A 12289-nucleotide genomic window follows, 5' to 3' on the forward strand; every position below is an offset into this window, starting at 1 on the left:
GACTGCGTAAAGGCGGCCTGGGTTTATTCACATGAAGTTAAAACGTCACCTTGGTGCTCAGGGAGTTCTTATGGATGGACTGATCAGAAGAATGAGTGTTAAGTGCTGGGTTCTTGCCCTCTTGTTGGTGCACTTCTCAGTCTGTATTTCCTCATCTTTACACTGGGACCCAAAATACCAACCTGTCTACACAACAGGAGAGTCTCGGACTAAAACACGTGTCTGAAATCAACGCGAAAGCTGCAAAATGTTTTCAAGTGCAACATACTATTTTTAGGGACTCTCAGAATTCTTACTTTTGAGAAGAGAAAGAAAGATGGGCTAATGAAAGGAGGTATTTTTTGGGGGGAGGTGTCTGGTGGTGCTAAACCTTAGCTCTTGCTTAATGAGGAATGTATAATGTTTTAACGTACCAAAACTGTAACTTTTAAAAAAAGTTCTTCACTACTTAAGCCTGTCATTGTTTTTTATTATTACTTTTTTTTGAGATGGAGTCTTGCTCCGTTGCCCAGGCTGGAGTGTAGTGGCGCGATCTCAGCTCACTGCAACCTCCGCCTCTCAGGTTCAAGGGATTCTCCTTCCTCAAAGCCTCCTGAGTAGCTGGGATGACAGACGTGCGCCACCATGCCCAGCTCATTTTTGTATTTTTAGTAGAGACAGGGTTTCACCATGTTGGCCAGGCTGGTGTCAAACTGCTGACCTCAGGTGATCCACCCACCTCGGCCTCCCAAAGTGCTGGGATTACAGGCATGAGCCACTGTGCCCAGCCAGTCTGTCATTTTTTACCACTGATTTTCATAACCACTGAGGACTGATACAATGAGGACAATGTTAGTATAATTAACAATAGAAAATGTATTTTATTTGTTGTTTGGGTTTTTTTTCTCTCTTTTTTTAGAAAATGTATTTTTTCTTTTCTTTTTTTTTTTTGAAAGGGAGTCTCGCTTTGTCACCTGTGCTGGAGTGCAGTGGTGCGATCTTGGCTCACTGCAACCTCCACCTCCTGGGTTCAAGCAATTCTCCTGCCTCAGCCTCCTGAGTAACTGGGATTACAGGCATGCACCACCACACCCAGCTAATTTTTTTGTATTTTTAGTAAAGACGGGATTTCGCCCTGCTGGCCAGGCTGGTCTCAAACTCCTGACCTCAGGGGATCCACCCACCTCGGCCTCCCAAAATGCTAGGATTACAGGCGTGAGCCACCGTGCCCAGCCAGAAAATGTATTCTAAAACATAAGCTCATACAATCAGGAGTAAGCTAGTTATGGTCATAGAAAATTATTTATTTATATTTTCTCATTTTAATATTAGAATTATGGTTAAGATACACTGGAAAAGACAAAATGAATACATTATTTGGACTCATGACTGGATTATTAATATTTTAGGAAGAAAAAGAGCAGGAGGTAAACAAAAAGCTCAGTCATAGATCAACATCTGAGTTTTTCCTTTTAAAACTTTTTAAAAGATTGGAGCATAAAGAAACTGTTAATACAATTTTTATAACTACTCAACGTTAATATATTTTTAAGGTTTCCTCTTCTAGGCTAAAATTAGGCCTAAATAATACAAGTATACATTACTCACAAAGTCACTTTGAAATAATTTATCTAATTTCTTAAAGTATCCTTACCTGACAAACAGTATTTTTGAAGTTATACCAATCAATTGGTTTAGTACCAGCTGTACCTCAATAGATCCAATCCATTGCCGTGATCCGACAAATGTTGCTGGTTTGTCACCGGCATCGACTAGAGCCTTTATGTATTTAAAAATATAAAAAAAATCCATACACAAGACAGCCATTAAGAATACTTTTTTCTTCAAAACAGAAATAAGTCTGCACCATGAGGTAACAAATATTATCAATGGTATGTTATATCAAGGGCTAATGAAATGTAGAGTTGATTATAATTTAAAATGACATGTTCTGTACCTGCTGAATTTCTCTGTGTGTTGGAATGGACCTCTCTGTGTATCCCTGATGTTTGAACCAAGAGCAGATAGTCTGCAGAGACCGATAAGCACAGCCCCAGCCACTGTCATCGATCCGATCCTGCATATAATGATGATAGCCATATACGCCCTGGACCACACAAATCTATACACACAGAAGAAACACAGTGAAATATTAACTTAGGACAGAAGTACATATTCTATATATGCTCCTGAATTATGTTTAATGTCACTGTAGTTCCTTATAAAAATGCCTTCACAGATCTATGGTTTAACATTATACCTTCTTGGCTTTTTATCTGAGGTTCAAAGTCCTTACCATGGGGCCCAGCAGGACCTACCTTCGGGCCTCCTCTTCAATTTCATCTCCTAAACTTTTCCCTATTGCTCCCTCTACTTTCAGTTCCTATATACCAGGGGCAACATGACCTCGGAGCCTCATGATTCTCTTGGTCTGGAGCTCTCTTTTCCCAAATTAATTGTCCAGCTTGCACTCTTACTTCACTCAGGTCTCCATTTAGATGTCAGAGGTATTCCCTGACCATGCAGTCTACAGACTGCCCACTCATTCTCTCACTGCCCCACCCCCTGCCTCACCTGTCATCTCTGTCCTCTTTATGTTTTTATTTGTCAAAGTATATCACTACTTGACACATTACTTACCATTTAAAAAATATCTGCCTACCTACACTAGTATGTGAGCTCAGTGAGTACATACACCGTGTCTTATCCATTTTGGGGCCCAAGCTTCTACAACATGCCTGGCACGCGGTTGGCATAAATGTTGTTGAATAAATGCTGAATGAAGGAAGGAAGGAATAAAGGAATGAACGAACAAGTGAAGGGTCCATATCATGGGACACAGGAAGAATGTTTGTGCAAATTTATAAACCTGCTATGATTGCAGCCCAGGTATGTGATTTGATGACCCTAAATTAAGGGTCAAAAAATAAAGATAAATAAATTACTAATATCACATAAATTCTTACTTATAATGCTAAGAATGTATACGTCTTTTTTTAAAGAACTGGGTTTTTGTTTTTATTTTTTTGAGATTGGGTCTCACTATGTTGCTCAGGTTGGTCTTAAACTTCTGGGCTCAAGTGATCCTCCTGCCTCAGCCTCCTGAGCAGCTGGGATTACAGTTACATACCACCATGCCTGGCTCCAAACTGATATTATTTTTTTAAAATTAGGTGAGAAGAGATAGGGGCAAAGATAGAACCAACCCTCACCCAACAATTAGAGAATATATATTCTGCCCAAGCACAGATAGAAAAATTTGTAACTTGACCATTGTGGCGGCTGAAAGGTGGCTCCCAAAAGGAATATATGTCCTAATCCCTGGAACTTGTGAATGCACCCTCTGTGCCAAAAAGTAAAAGAAAAAAGAAAAGCAAAGATATTAATAGACGTGACTAAGTTAAGGATCTTAAGATGGGCAGGTTATCCTGGATTCCAGTGGGCCCTAAATGCAATCACATATATTCTTAAAAGAGTGGGCATAGGAGGAGAAGGTAATGTGACCAAGGAGACAGAGATCAGAACGATGGGGCCACAAACCAAAGGATGCTAGCAGCCACCAGATTAAGGAATGGATTCTCCCCCAGAGCCTATGGAGGGAAGGTGGCCCTGCTGACACTGTGATGTCAGCCCAATGACACTACTTTCAGACCTCCAGAACTGAGACAATACATTTCTGTAGTTTTAAGCCATCAAGTATGTGATTATTTTTTAGGGAACAAATACAAGTTTCAATAAATGCCACGATACGATGGCCAAGTCTTCTTTCTCTTGGGAATCTGAATTGAGAGGTGCAGAGTTAGCCAGGCAGCCGGGAGCAGGAAATGCAGTTGGAATGAGGCATACACTGAGCAGCTGAGGAAGAACAGGAAAAAGTGACACACAAGCTGAAACAGTAAGGACACAGAGGGTATGAGGCTGAGCAGACAGAGTAAAAGTTAAGAACAGGCCAGTTAGGATCACAAGCATACACAGAAAGCAACAGCAATGCCACCAAGGTATCCACGGAGTCCTTGAGAGAGACTGAGGGGGGACAGCTGCCAGTCACAGGGCTGCTGTTTCTAAGAGACCCGGCTGTGCTGGTATTCCTAATCTTGGATGCCTATAAGGTCCTTTCACATTGGCCTCCATGCATCCTTAAAGTAACCCTTCCAACACCCTCTACCAGTTCACTCTTATTTGAGCTACCTTTAGTGAGGTATATGTTACACAGAATACCTCACTATGGCAACCGGGTATATGTTACACAGAAAATAAGTGTAGATTTATCCTACAGTGGCTGGGCACGGTGGCTCACACCTGTAATCCCAGCACTTTGGAAGGCCTACATGGCGAATCACTTGAGGTCAGGAGTTCAAGACCAGCCTGGCCAACATGGTGAAATCCTGTCTCTACTAAAAATACAAAAATTAGCCAGGTGTGGTAGCAGGTGCCTGTAACCCCAGCTACTCAGGAGGCTGAGGCAGGAGAATTGCTTGAACCCGAGAGGTGGAGGTTGCAGTGAGCTGAGATCACACCATTGCACTACAACCTGAGTGACAGAGTGAGACTCCGTCTCAAAAAAAAAAAAAAAAAAAAAAAAAAAAAAGACGTATCCTACAGTATGGTTTGGGTAGACTATGACTATGCCCTTAATTAGCATGATTTCTCAGGTATCCAGAATGAAAAAATGGGACAAGCCTTTAAAGAAATAAGAGAATTTTGGTAAGATAAATGTGGTATATACTACCTATTACTAACTTTTCTAGACCATTTTTAATTACTGCCATCTTAAGCAATGCCTGTTACCAGAGATGGGTGATAAATCATGTTTTAGGAATGAATATATCATGAATCAAGTCTTCTACCAGGTACCAACAAAAAACAACTAATAACATTACTGATCAAGTGACTCCCATAATTAGTTAAACTCACCATACCAGTCTCCATATTAGGTGGATTAAGATAAATATGTGGATTTCTAATGTAACCATCTTTGTATGGTTCATCTGGAAAGTGATAAGCATTAGACCTTTTGAAATAGGGTCTGTCATGAGGCAGTTTGAAGAGATCATGTAACTCCTAAAATAAGTCAGAATCAATGGAAAAAGAAAAAATGTTGGTGATTTAGATTCCTAGTCAATAAATAAACTAAAGATGTTATAAAACACAGAAAATTATATATGGGTTATAAAAGTTTCCAAACACTTATGGTTTAATTCACTAACATCAAAGATAGTGAAAACTGAACTAAAACCAAGATTTATTTTCATTTACGTCTGTATCTGGGTAGAAACTGGAAGGGAACAGAGAAAAATGAATATAAATTGTTACAGTAAGAGAACTGAGATAATTTTTAAATAATTATTATAACATAGTCTGTTAAAATACATCCAGGCTAAACACTGGCTTTGAAATAGCCTTGTAAATGAATAAATTATAATTAACAATAATTATATCAAAGTATTTTGAAAAATCATGTCTAGAGTGCTTTACAAATATTTTATATTTTAAGTGGTAGTGATTAAGCTACAGAGTAGAAGTTAGTGGTCTAAAACCAACCAATATGGCAGGAAAATAAATACACATACATGTTTAAAATGTGATATTTTCCCAACTATATAAAAACATGTAATAGCTACTTTAAAATTTTGACATGTTCTTTAGCATATCTTGTGCTCTAGTGGTTTGAAAAGATCAGCTCCTGTAGCTGCTGCTTCTACAAACCAAGTCACCGCCACATACAGAGGGTCAGGGTATCACGTTTCTCCCTAAGCACAGAAATTAGGAAGATGCTCCGTGGTCTAATTTGATGAGTTCTAAGCAAGTCCACATACCAAAAAGATGTACTCCACAACCAGCCATTTTGCCAGTAAACCTCATTACTCTGAATGCTGGTGATGTTTTCTCCCAAATTCCTCTAATAAAGCCCAAATAACCTTACTGGTGGAGTATTACCATAAACCCTATTCAGAATTAGCATAAGTTATCATTTTCCTTCCCTAATTGTAATCTTGTCTCTTTCACAAACCTGGAAGTTATAGAAATTTGTTTACACCAGCTACTTTAGGCAGGTAAGCACCTTTTCATTTCTATGTTTCATTAGGGAAAAATATTAAAATTTCACAGAATATATGAACCACACCGAGCATTTAAAATTAAAATGTTACATACAGGTTCAACATAAGATTTTTTCACTAATACTACTTAAAGTTTCATGAGAACAGAAATTAAATAATGTGTAAAATGAACAGTCTAACTTCTACACTTTTAAGTTAAATCACAAAATCCCTTCCATTTAGTGGAAATATATAATTAAATACAAAATGAATGATAGTCATTATTGTTTTTTCTAAGAATAAATGAACTGGTTTTACCTTCCTATAGGCCTGCAGCTGGCCATCTGGTATTCCTGAAGGATAGGAAATTGTTACAAGATTTTTTTTCCCTGGTAATAAAAAGTGCAGTGGTTCAGGGACCACAATAGACGTTCCTTTCATATATTTCAAAATACATTTTTCCATGTCAGTTAGTTGATTATGAATTGCATCAACTAGGAGTTTACGAACTCTGTGGGGGGAAACATATAAGTGTATTAACAAAAGTTATAGTGGCTACAATAAAGAAAAGTACAGAGCTAATATATTCTTAATATAGTAAAAAACTTGATTGGACCAGGTTTGCTAAAGGAAGTCTGAATTATGCATTATAAAAGAAACTGTATATTTGCTCTTGTGGATAAAGGGAAATCCTCCAGGTTTTAGCATGCTACCCACCCTACTTCCTCCAAATAACCATTTAACTAATAGATGGCTCTTAGGTTAATAATAAACAAGGAGAAAATCACACCTTAGGTATGCCTACAGGATACAGAAACATGGGTTTGGGGAAGGGCCCTGATTTAAATGTGGCAGTGGTACTACAAAAATACTTACTTTCCCCATGTTTCTTCTGGAGCAACAGATATAACTGCATCGACAGGTAAAGTCATATTAACATAATGGTGTCCTCCGCTTTCCCTTTCAATGATGGGCGTTACAGCTGCCAGGGAGGTTGACATTTCCAGCATAAGATCTATATTTACTATTTGATGCTATACAGATAAACAGGAATAGTCAACTTGTAGTATATTAAACACTAAATATAAAGAGTAAGTAAAAAGACTTTTCAAAAATGTATTTTTTATTAAGAAAAAAAATTTAAGACTAGTCAAGTACAGTAGTGAAAAGGGGGGAGAGAGTAGAGAACAAGGAGTTCAATCTGTAACTGGCTGTGAATGGTCAATTGAGATAACTCACTACCCCCAGACCAGCCAGTAAAAGGACTTTTAAAGGATAGTATATAAAGCGGTACTACAGTAAAAAGATTAAAAGCACAAATATTATTTTAAAAAGAAATTACTTTTTGCTTCAAAATAATGTGGGGAGAGGGATTAAGAAGTAAAGATGAAATCAGACTGGCCATGTGTTGATAAACATTAAAACCATGCATAGGTTCACTGGGGTTCATTACATGATTCTCTCCACTTTTATATTGACTTAAAATTTTTAAAAAATCAAATGAACATAAACTAACCACACACCAAAGGAACTTTCAAACATGTAACTATGTACCCCTGGTCTAATACATAAATAACTATAAACAAATACTGAATTCTACTTTGTAGGTTTGATTTTTACAGGGGTATGGAACAATTCTGAAATTTACACTAAACAAATTTTGCAAAATATTGAGGATCCTGGGAGACAGACTTCTCACTGGGAAAAGGTCAAGCACTCTAGGGTTGAAGTGGAACTAGAGGTATCAATGTGATTTACATAGATAAAAATGAATGTATTATATGTGTGTGTGTGTGTGGACAGTCTAAATGTCTAAAAGTTTGTGCCCTTGGAAAAATGACTGATTCCCCAGCTAGAACAGGAAAAACACATGTTGCACCTGGAAAAAAGTAGGAAGTGCCCAAAATTACAATGTTAGAAAGGCACCGGAGCCAGCTTGAAGAAGCTTCTATTGGCCAAATCTTGGAAAATGTGAGCATCAAAATAACTAATGATAGTACCAGATTATAAACTACTGTATAAAATAAGAATCCATGGCAGATAATACAGAAGGAAATGATAGATTTAGAAAAATCACCACTTTGTAATCACCAGGTTAATACTGGATTCTGGCAAAAATTATCAATGGATGCTAAAAGTGGTGGGTAAAAATCTGATGAGGACTAAAGTAAGATACATATGTAGTATCAAAGTTTCTTCCCACAAGATACTAATTATAAGGGAAAAAACAGTACCTTTACCACGGAGAAAACTGGTGGATGCCATCTTAGGTAAGTGAAGTTAACCTCACCAATAATAGGAACAGACTGATAACTGTTTCTCTTTCATATGATGTGCTGAGGTCACAACATCGCTTCTGTGGTATCCCTGCCAATAATACATGACCTAACTCTAATAGCAAGGAAGCATAAAACAAATCCAAAAGGAGGAACAGTCTTAAAAAGAACTCACCTGTACCCCTCAAAATGTCAAGCTCCAATTACTGGTAATTTTCAAATCATTGTATCCAGCCCATAATTATTTTGTGCATTCCACATCTGTAAATCTAACAGCTCATCTGTACATCTTACTGAGGTCTTAAACATGGCCCAAACCAACCTCATGTCCTCCTCACCTTCCATCTTTACCCACGCAAGAAACTGATCTTGCCAGTTAGTTTCCAAGCAGAATCCACCGTATCCCTAAATATCTCTCGTATCCAATCCCTTTTCTGTATTTCCATAGCTAGTGGTTTAGTTAGGCCTCTTCTAAAGAGGCCTGTGCCCACCTCTCCAGCCTTATGTCCACCCATTCTCCCTCTACTAGCCTGGAAACACTGTAGTCATATTAACTTTGTACAACTTCGTGCCTTGAAGAAGCATCTCCATTTTTTATCTTCAACATCTGTTAAAAGTTTGTGGCACATGGCAGGTACTCAGTAATATTGGTTCAAAAATCAACAGAACCAGCCAGGTGCGGTGGCTCATGCCTGTAATACCAGCACTTTGGGAGCCCGAGGCAGGTGGATCACCTGAGGTCAGGAGTTTGAGACCAGCCTGGCCAACATGGTGAAATCCTGTCTCTACTAAAAATACAAAAATTAGCCGGGCGTGGTGGCGGGCACCTGTAGTCCCAGATACTCAGAAGGCTGAGGCAGGAGAATCGCTTGAACCCGGGAGGCGGAGGTTGCAGTGAGCCGAGATTGTGCCATGGGACTCCCGCCTGGGCAACAAGAGTAAAACTCCATCTCAAAACACATACACACACACACACACACACACACACACACACAAAAGCAACAGAACCAAGAATAGTGTGAAGAAAAATAAATCATTTACTATTTATTTTATGTGGCACAGTGTGTCACTCTGTCATGATTCAGAATGCCTCGATTTAATTTAAATAATTTATAAATGTATTCAGGCTGTTTTATTTTCATGGGAGCAGAGAAAACATTACAATAACAACCCTTTTGAGATTATGTATTATAATGAGACAAAAGTTGAGATATGTAAGACAAATAAAACTTTTGGCAAGTCATTTAATCTTTTTGGACATCAATATTCTGACCTATGATAAGAGGGTTAGATTAAATTATTTCTAAGGTTGCACTCAGTTCCAAATTCAAAGATTTAACATTTTTATCAGTAGAGAAGACAGATGGTTTGCTTACCATGTCTGATAATTTTTTGTCCTTCTTTCTCATGAATTTTCGTTTTATATCTTCTTCCGGCTCAAATCTAAATTTTTAATACACAAAGACATTTATAATATGAAATGATGTTTTGAAAACATTTCTAGAAATCTTCAAACGTACTCACTGAATAAAGCGCAGTATGTTCTTACAAGCGGAAGCATCAGTCAGTTCTCCAGGAATGGTGTTTACGTCACTGCTAGGCCATATATACACTGAACTGTGGCAAATTCTGAACACAAGGGCGTTTGAAGAAAGCTTGGTTGACAGGTCACTCAACACATGTTTCAGTGCCTTCTTGAGAAAAATTTCTAAATTAAAAGAATATAAATAGAAGTTAAGAAAAACAAAATTTTCAACATGAATGGTTCCAAACATACACAAAAGTAGAGCATAGTAAAACTCTCAATACCCATTCCCCCCCCATATTAAATAATTATTTAAAAATTTTTTGCCTATCTTTTTAAAAAATTGAGACAAAATTCACAGACCACAAAATTCATTCTTTTAAAGCAATTTAGGGCTTTTAGTATATTCATAAGGTTTTATAATCATCACTAATTCTAGAACATTTTCATCACTCCAAAAAGAAACCCTGTACCTACCAGCAGGCATTTCTCATTCCCCCTACTTTTCTCAAATTGAAAATTTTCTGATTTACCTCCTATGTCTTTTTTTTTCTTTTCTTTTTTTTTTGAGACGGCGTCTCGCTCTGTCACCCAGGCTGGAGTGCAGTGGCGCGAACTGGGCTCACTGCAAGCTCCACCTCCCAGGTTCACGCCTTTCTCCTGTCTCAGCCTCCCAAGTAGCTGGTTCTACAGGTGCCCGCCACCACACCTGGCTAATTTTTGTATTTTTAGTAGAGACGGGGTTTCATCGTGTTAGCCAGGATAGTCTCGATCCCCTGACCTCGTGATCCGCCTGCCCCGGCCTCCCAAAGTGCTGGGATTACAGGCGTGAGCCACCGCGCCCAGCCCTCCTACATCTTTTCTAATTTGCACATGGGTACTCCATGGGCTGGTGGAGATGCTGGAACACAATATCTAAGTTTAAATCCCATTCAATCCACTTACTAACTATATGATCTTAGTTTTTACCTCTCAGCTTCCTTTGCAAAATGAAAAGAATTTCAGCATACTACCCATGGCAATTATTAACCTACTTTCTTCTTTATGGATTTGCCTATTCTGGACATTTCACATAAGTGGAATCATATACTATGTGACTTTTTGTGTCTGGCTTCTTTCACTCGGCATAATATTTCATCTGTATTGTAGCATGAATCAGTATTTCATTCCTTTTTATGGCAGGATAATATCCATTGTGTGGATACACCAATTTTGTTATTCATTCATAAATTGATGTACATTTGTTTCCACTATTTGACTGTCATGTATATGCTGCCATGAACATTTGTGCATAAGTTCAGTTTCTGTGTGGATGTGTTTTCAGTTCTCTTGGGTGATCACCCAAAGTAGAATTTCTGAGTCACACGGCAACTCTCTGTTTAACACTTTCAGGAACGGCCAAGCTGTTTTCAGCAGCCACACCATTTTATATTCCCATCAGTAATGTATAAGATGCCAGTTACTATTAAAATAATGTACTACTTATAGCAATAAAACTATTGAGTGAAATTTAAATGTCTTAGTTCTTCTTCTCCTTGGACTATATCCCACTATGCCTATATAATCGAAGTTCTGTGTTCTCAAGTCACAGTTGGTTTTTCTTCCTCTGTATGGTTATGTCACCAACATGATATTTGCTTTAGTTTGTTTTTGTTTTCAAGGACTTCGTTTCAATGGACTTTTTAAAAAATATGTTTGAATATTCAAAAAATTCGAGTATTTTAATATTTTTGAATACTCGACATATTCAATTTGGAAACATTTTTATGTTTCCAAAGTCAAAACAATATAAGAAGATATAGTCAAAGGGGACAATCTTTAAATACTCGCCTTAGCCTTACATTCCTAAATCCTAAGCCTATTTAACCTCGTAGTTAAATATTTATTCAATGACCTGATTCTGCTCAAAAAGTATTTAAAAAATAAATAAATAAATAATGTCCACACTGGTATCTCGATAAATAAATACTTTGGGGCTATCGTACAGAAGAGATTATTCATAACAAATCAGATATTAAAATATCTTGATCTGTTTCAGAAAGCAGAATTTAAAGATTTTCAGTTGCACTACAAAAGACAAATGTAATTTTAAATTAGCTTCTGTTTATCCCTAAAGGACTATTTGGTAAAGTTACCTAAAAAAAATTGTGAAGCCTTTAAAGTTAAGCATGTCCATTCTCTGTATTTTCTCATTAATGAGAGTCCCTTTGTTGAGTGTTGACAGAGTTCGATTAAGGAGGAGGAATACAATAAGTCAGAAGACAAGTTCAAATATATTAATTACTAGGTAAAAAGTATCTGTAGTCCTTGTTGACATTTGATTGAGATTATCGACTGATTAATGGATTAATTCTACTTTGGAATAAGATTATGGTAAAGTATGTTTTCAGTTTATATCAAGTTGTGAAACGTAAGGTTTTATCCATAAAGTAACATTTTAGGAAAAAACTACACTCTACTAACAACATAGG

At 37.4% G+C, this 12289-nt stretch overlaps 1 protein-coding gene across 3 annotated transcripts in view; it reads right to left on the reverse strand.

Annotated features, from left to right (window-relative positions):
* UFSP2 (UFM1 specific peptidase 2) overlaps positions 1-12289 on the reverse strand; it is a 30004-nt gene that overhangs the window by 6231 nt on the left and 11484 nt on the right. For 2 of the 3 annotated variants that reach the window (XM_005556428.5, XM_005556429.5), the window contains exons 3-9: positions 9818-10001; positions 9670-9736; positions 6894-7051; positions 6336-6528; positions 4894-5040; positions 1937-2101; positions 1634-1758 (exon numbers count right to left, since the gene is read on the reverse strand). In XM_005556428.5, the coding sequence (XP_005556485.2) occupies positions 1634-1758; positions 1937-2101; positions 4894-5040; positions 6336-6528; positions 6894-7051; positions 9670-9736; positions 9818-10001 (1039 nt within the window). The remainder of the gene's footprint in view (positions 1-1633; positions 1759-1936; positions 2102-4893; positions 5041-6335; positions 6529-6893; positions 7052-9669; positions 9737-9817; positions 10002-12289) is intronic. The other variant, XR_012435282.1, reaches the window with a different exon arrangement.

Source organism: Macaca fascicularis, chromosome 5 (assembly GCF_037993035.2).
Source record: "Macaca fascicularis isolate 582-1 chromosome 5, T2T-MFA8v1.1".
In the NCBI taxonomy this organism is placed as follows: Eukaryota; Metazoa; Chordata; class Mammalia; order Primates; family Cercopithecidae; genus Macaca; species Macaca fascicularis.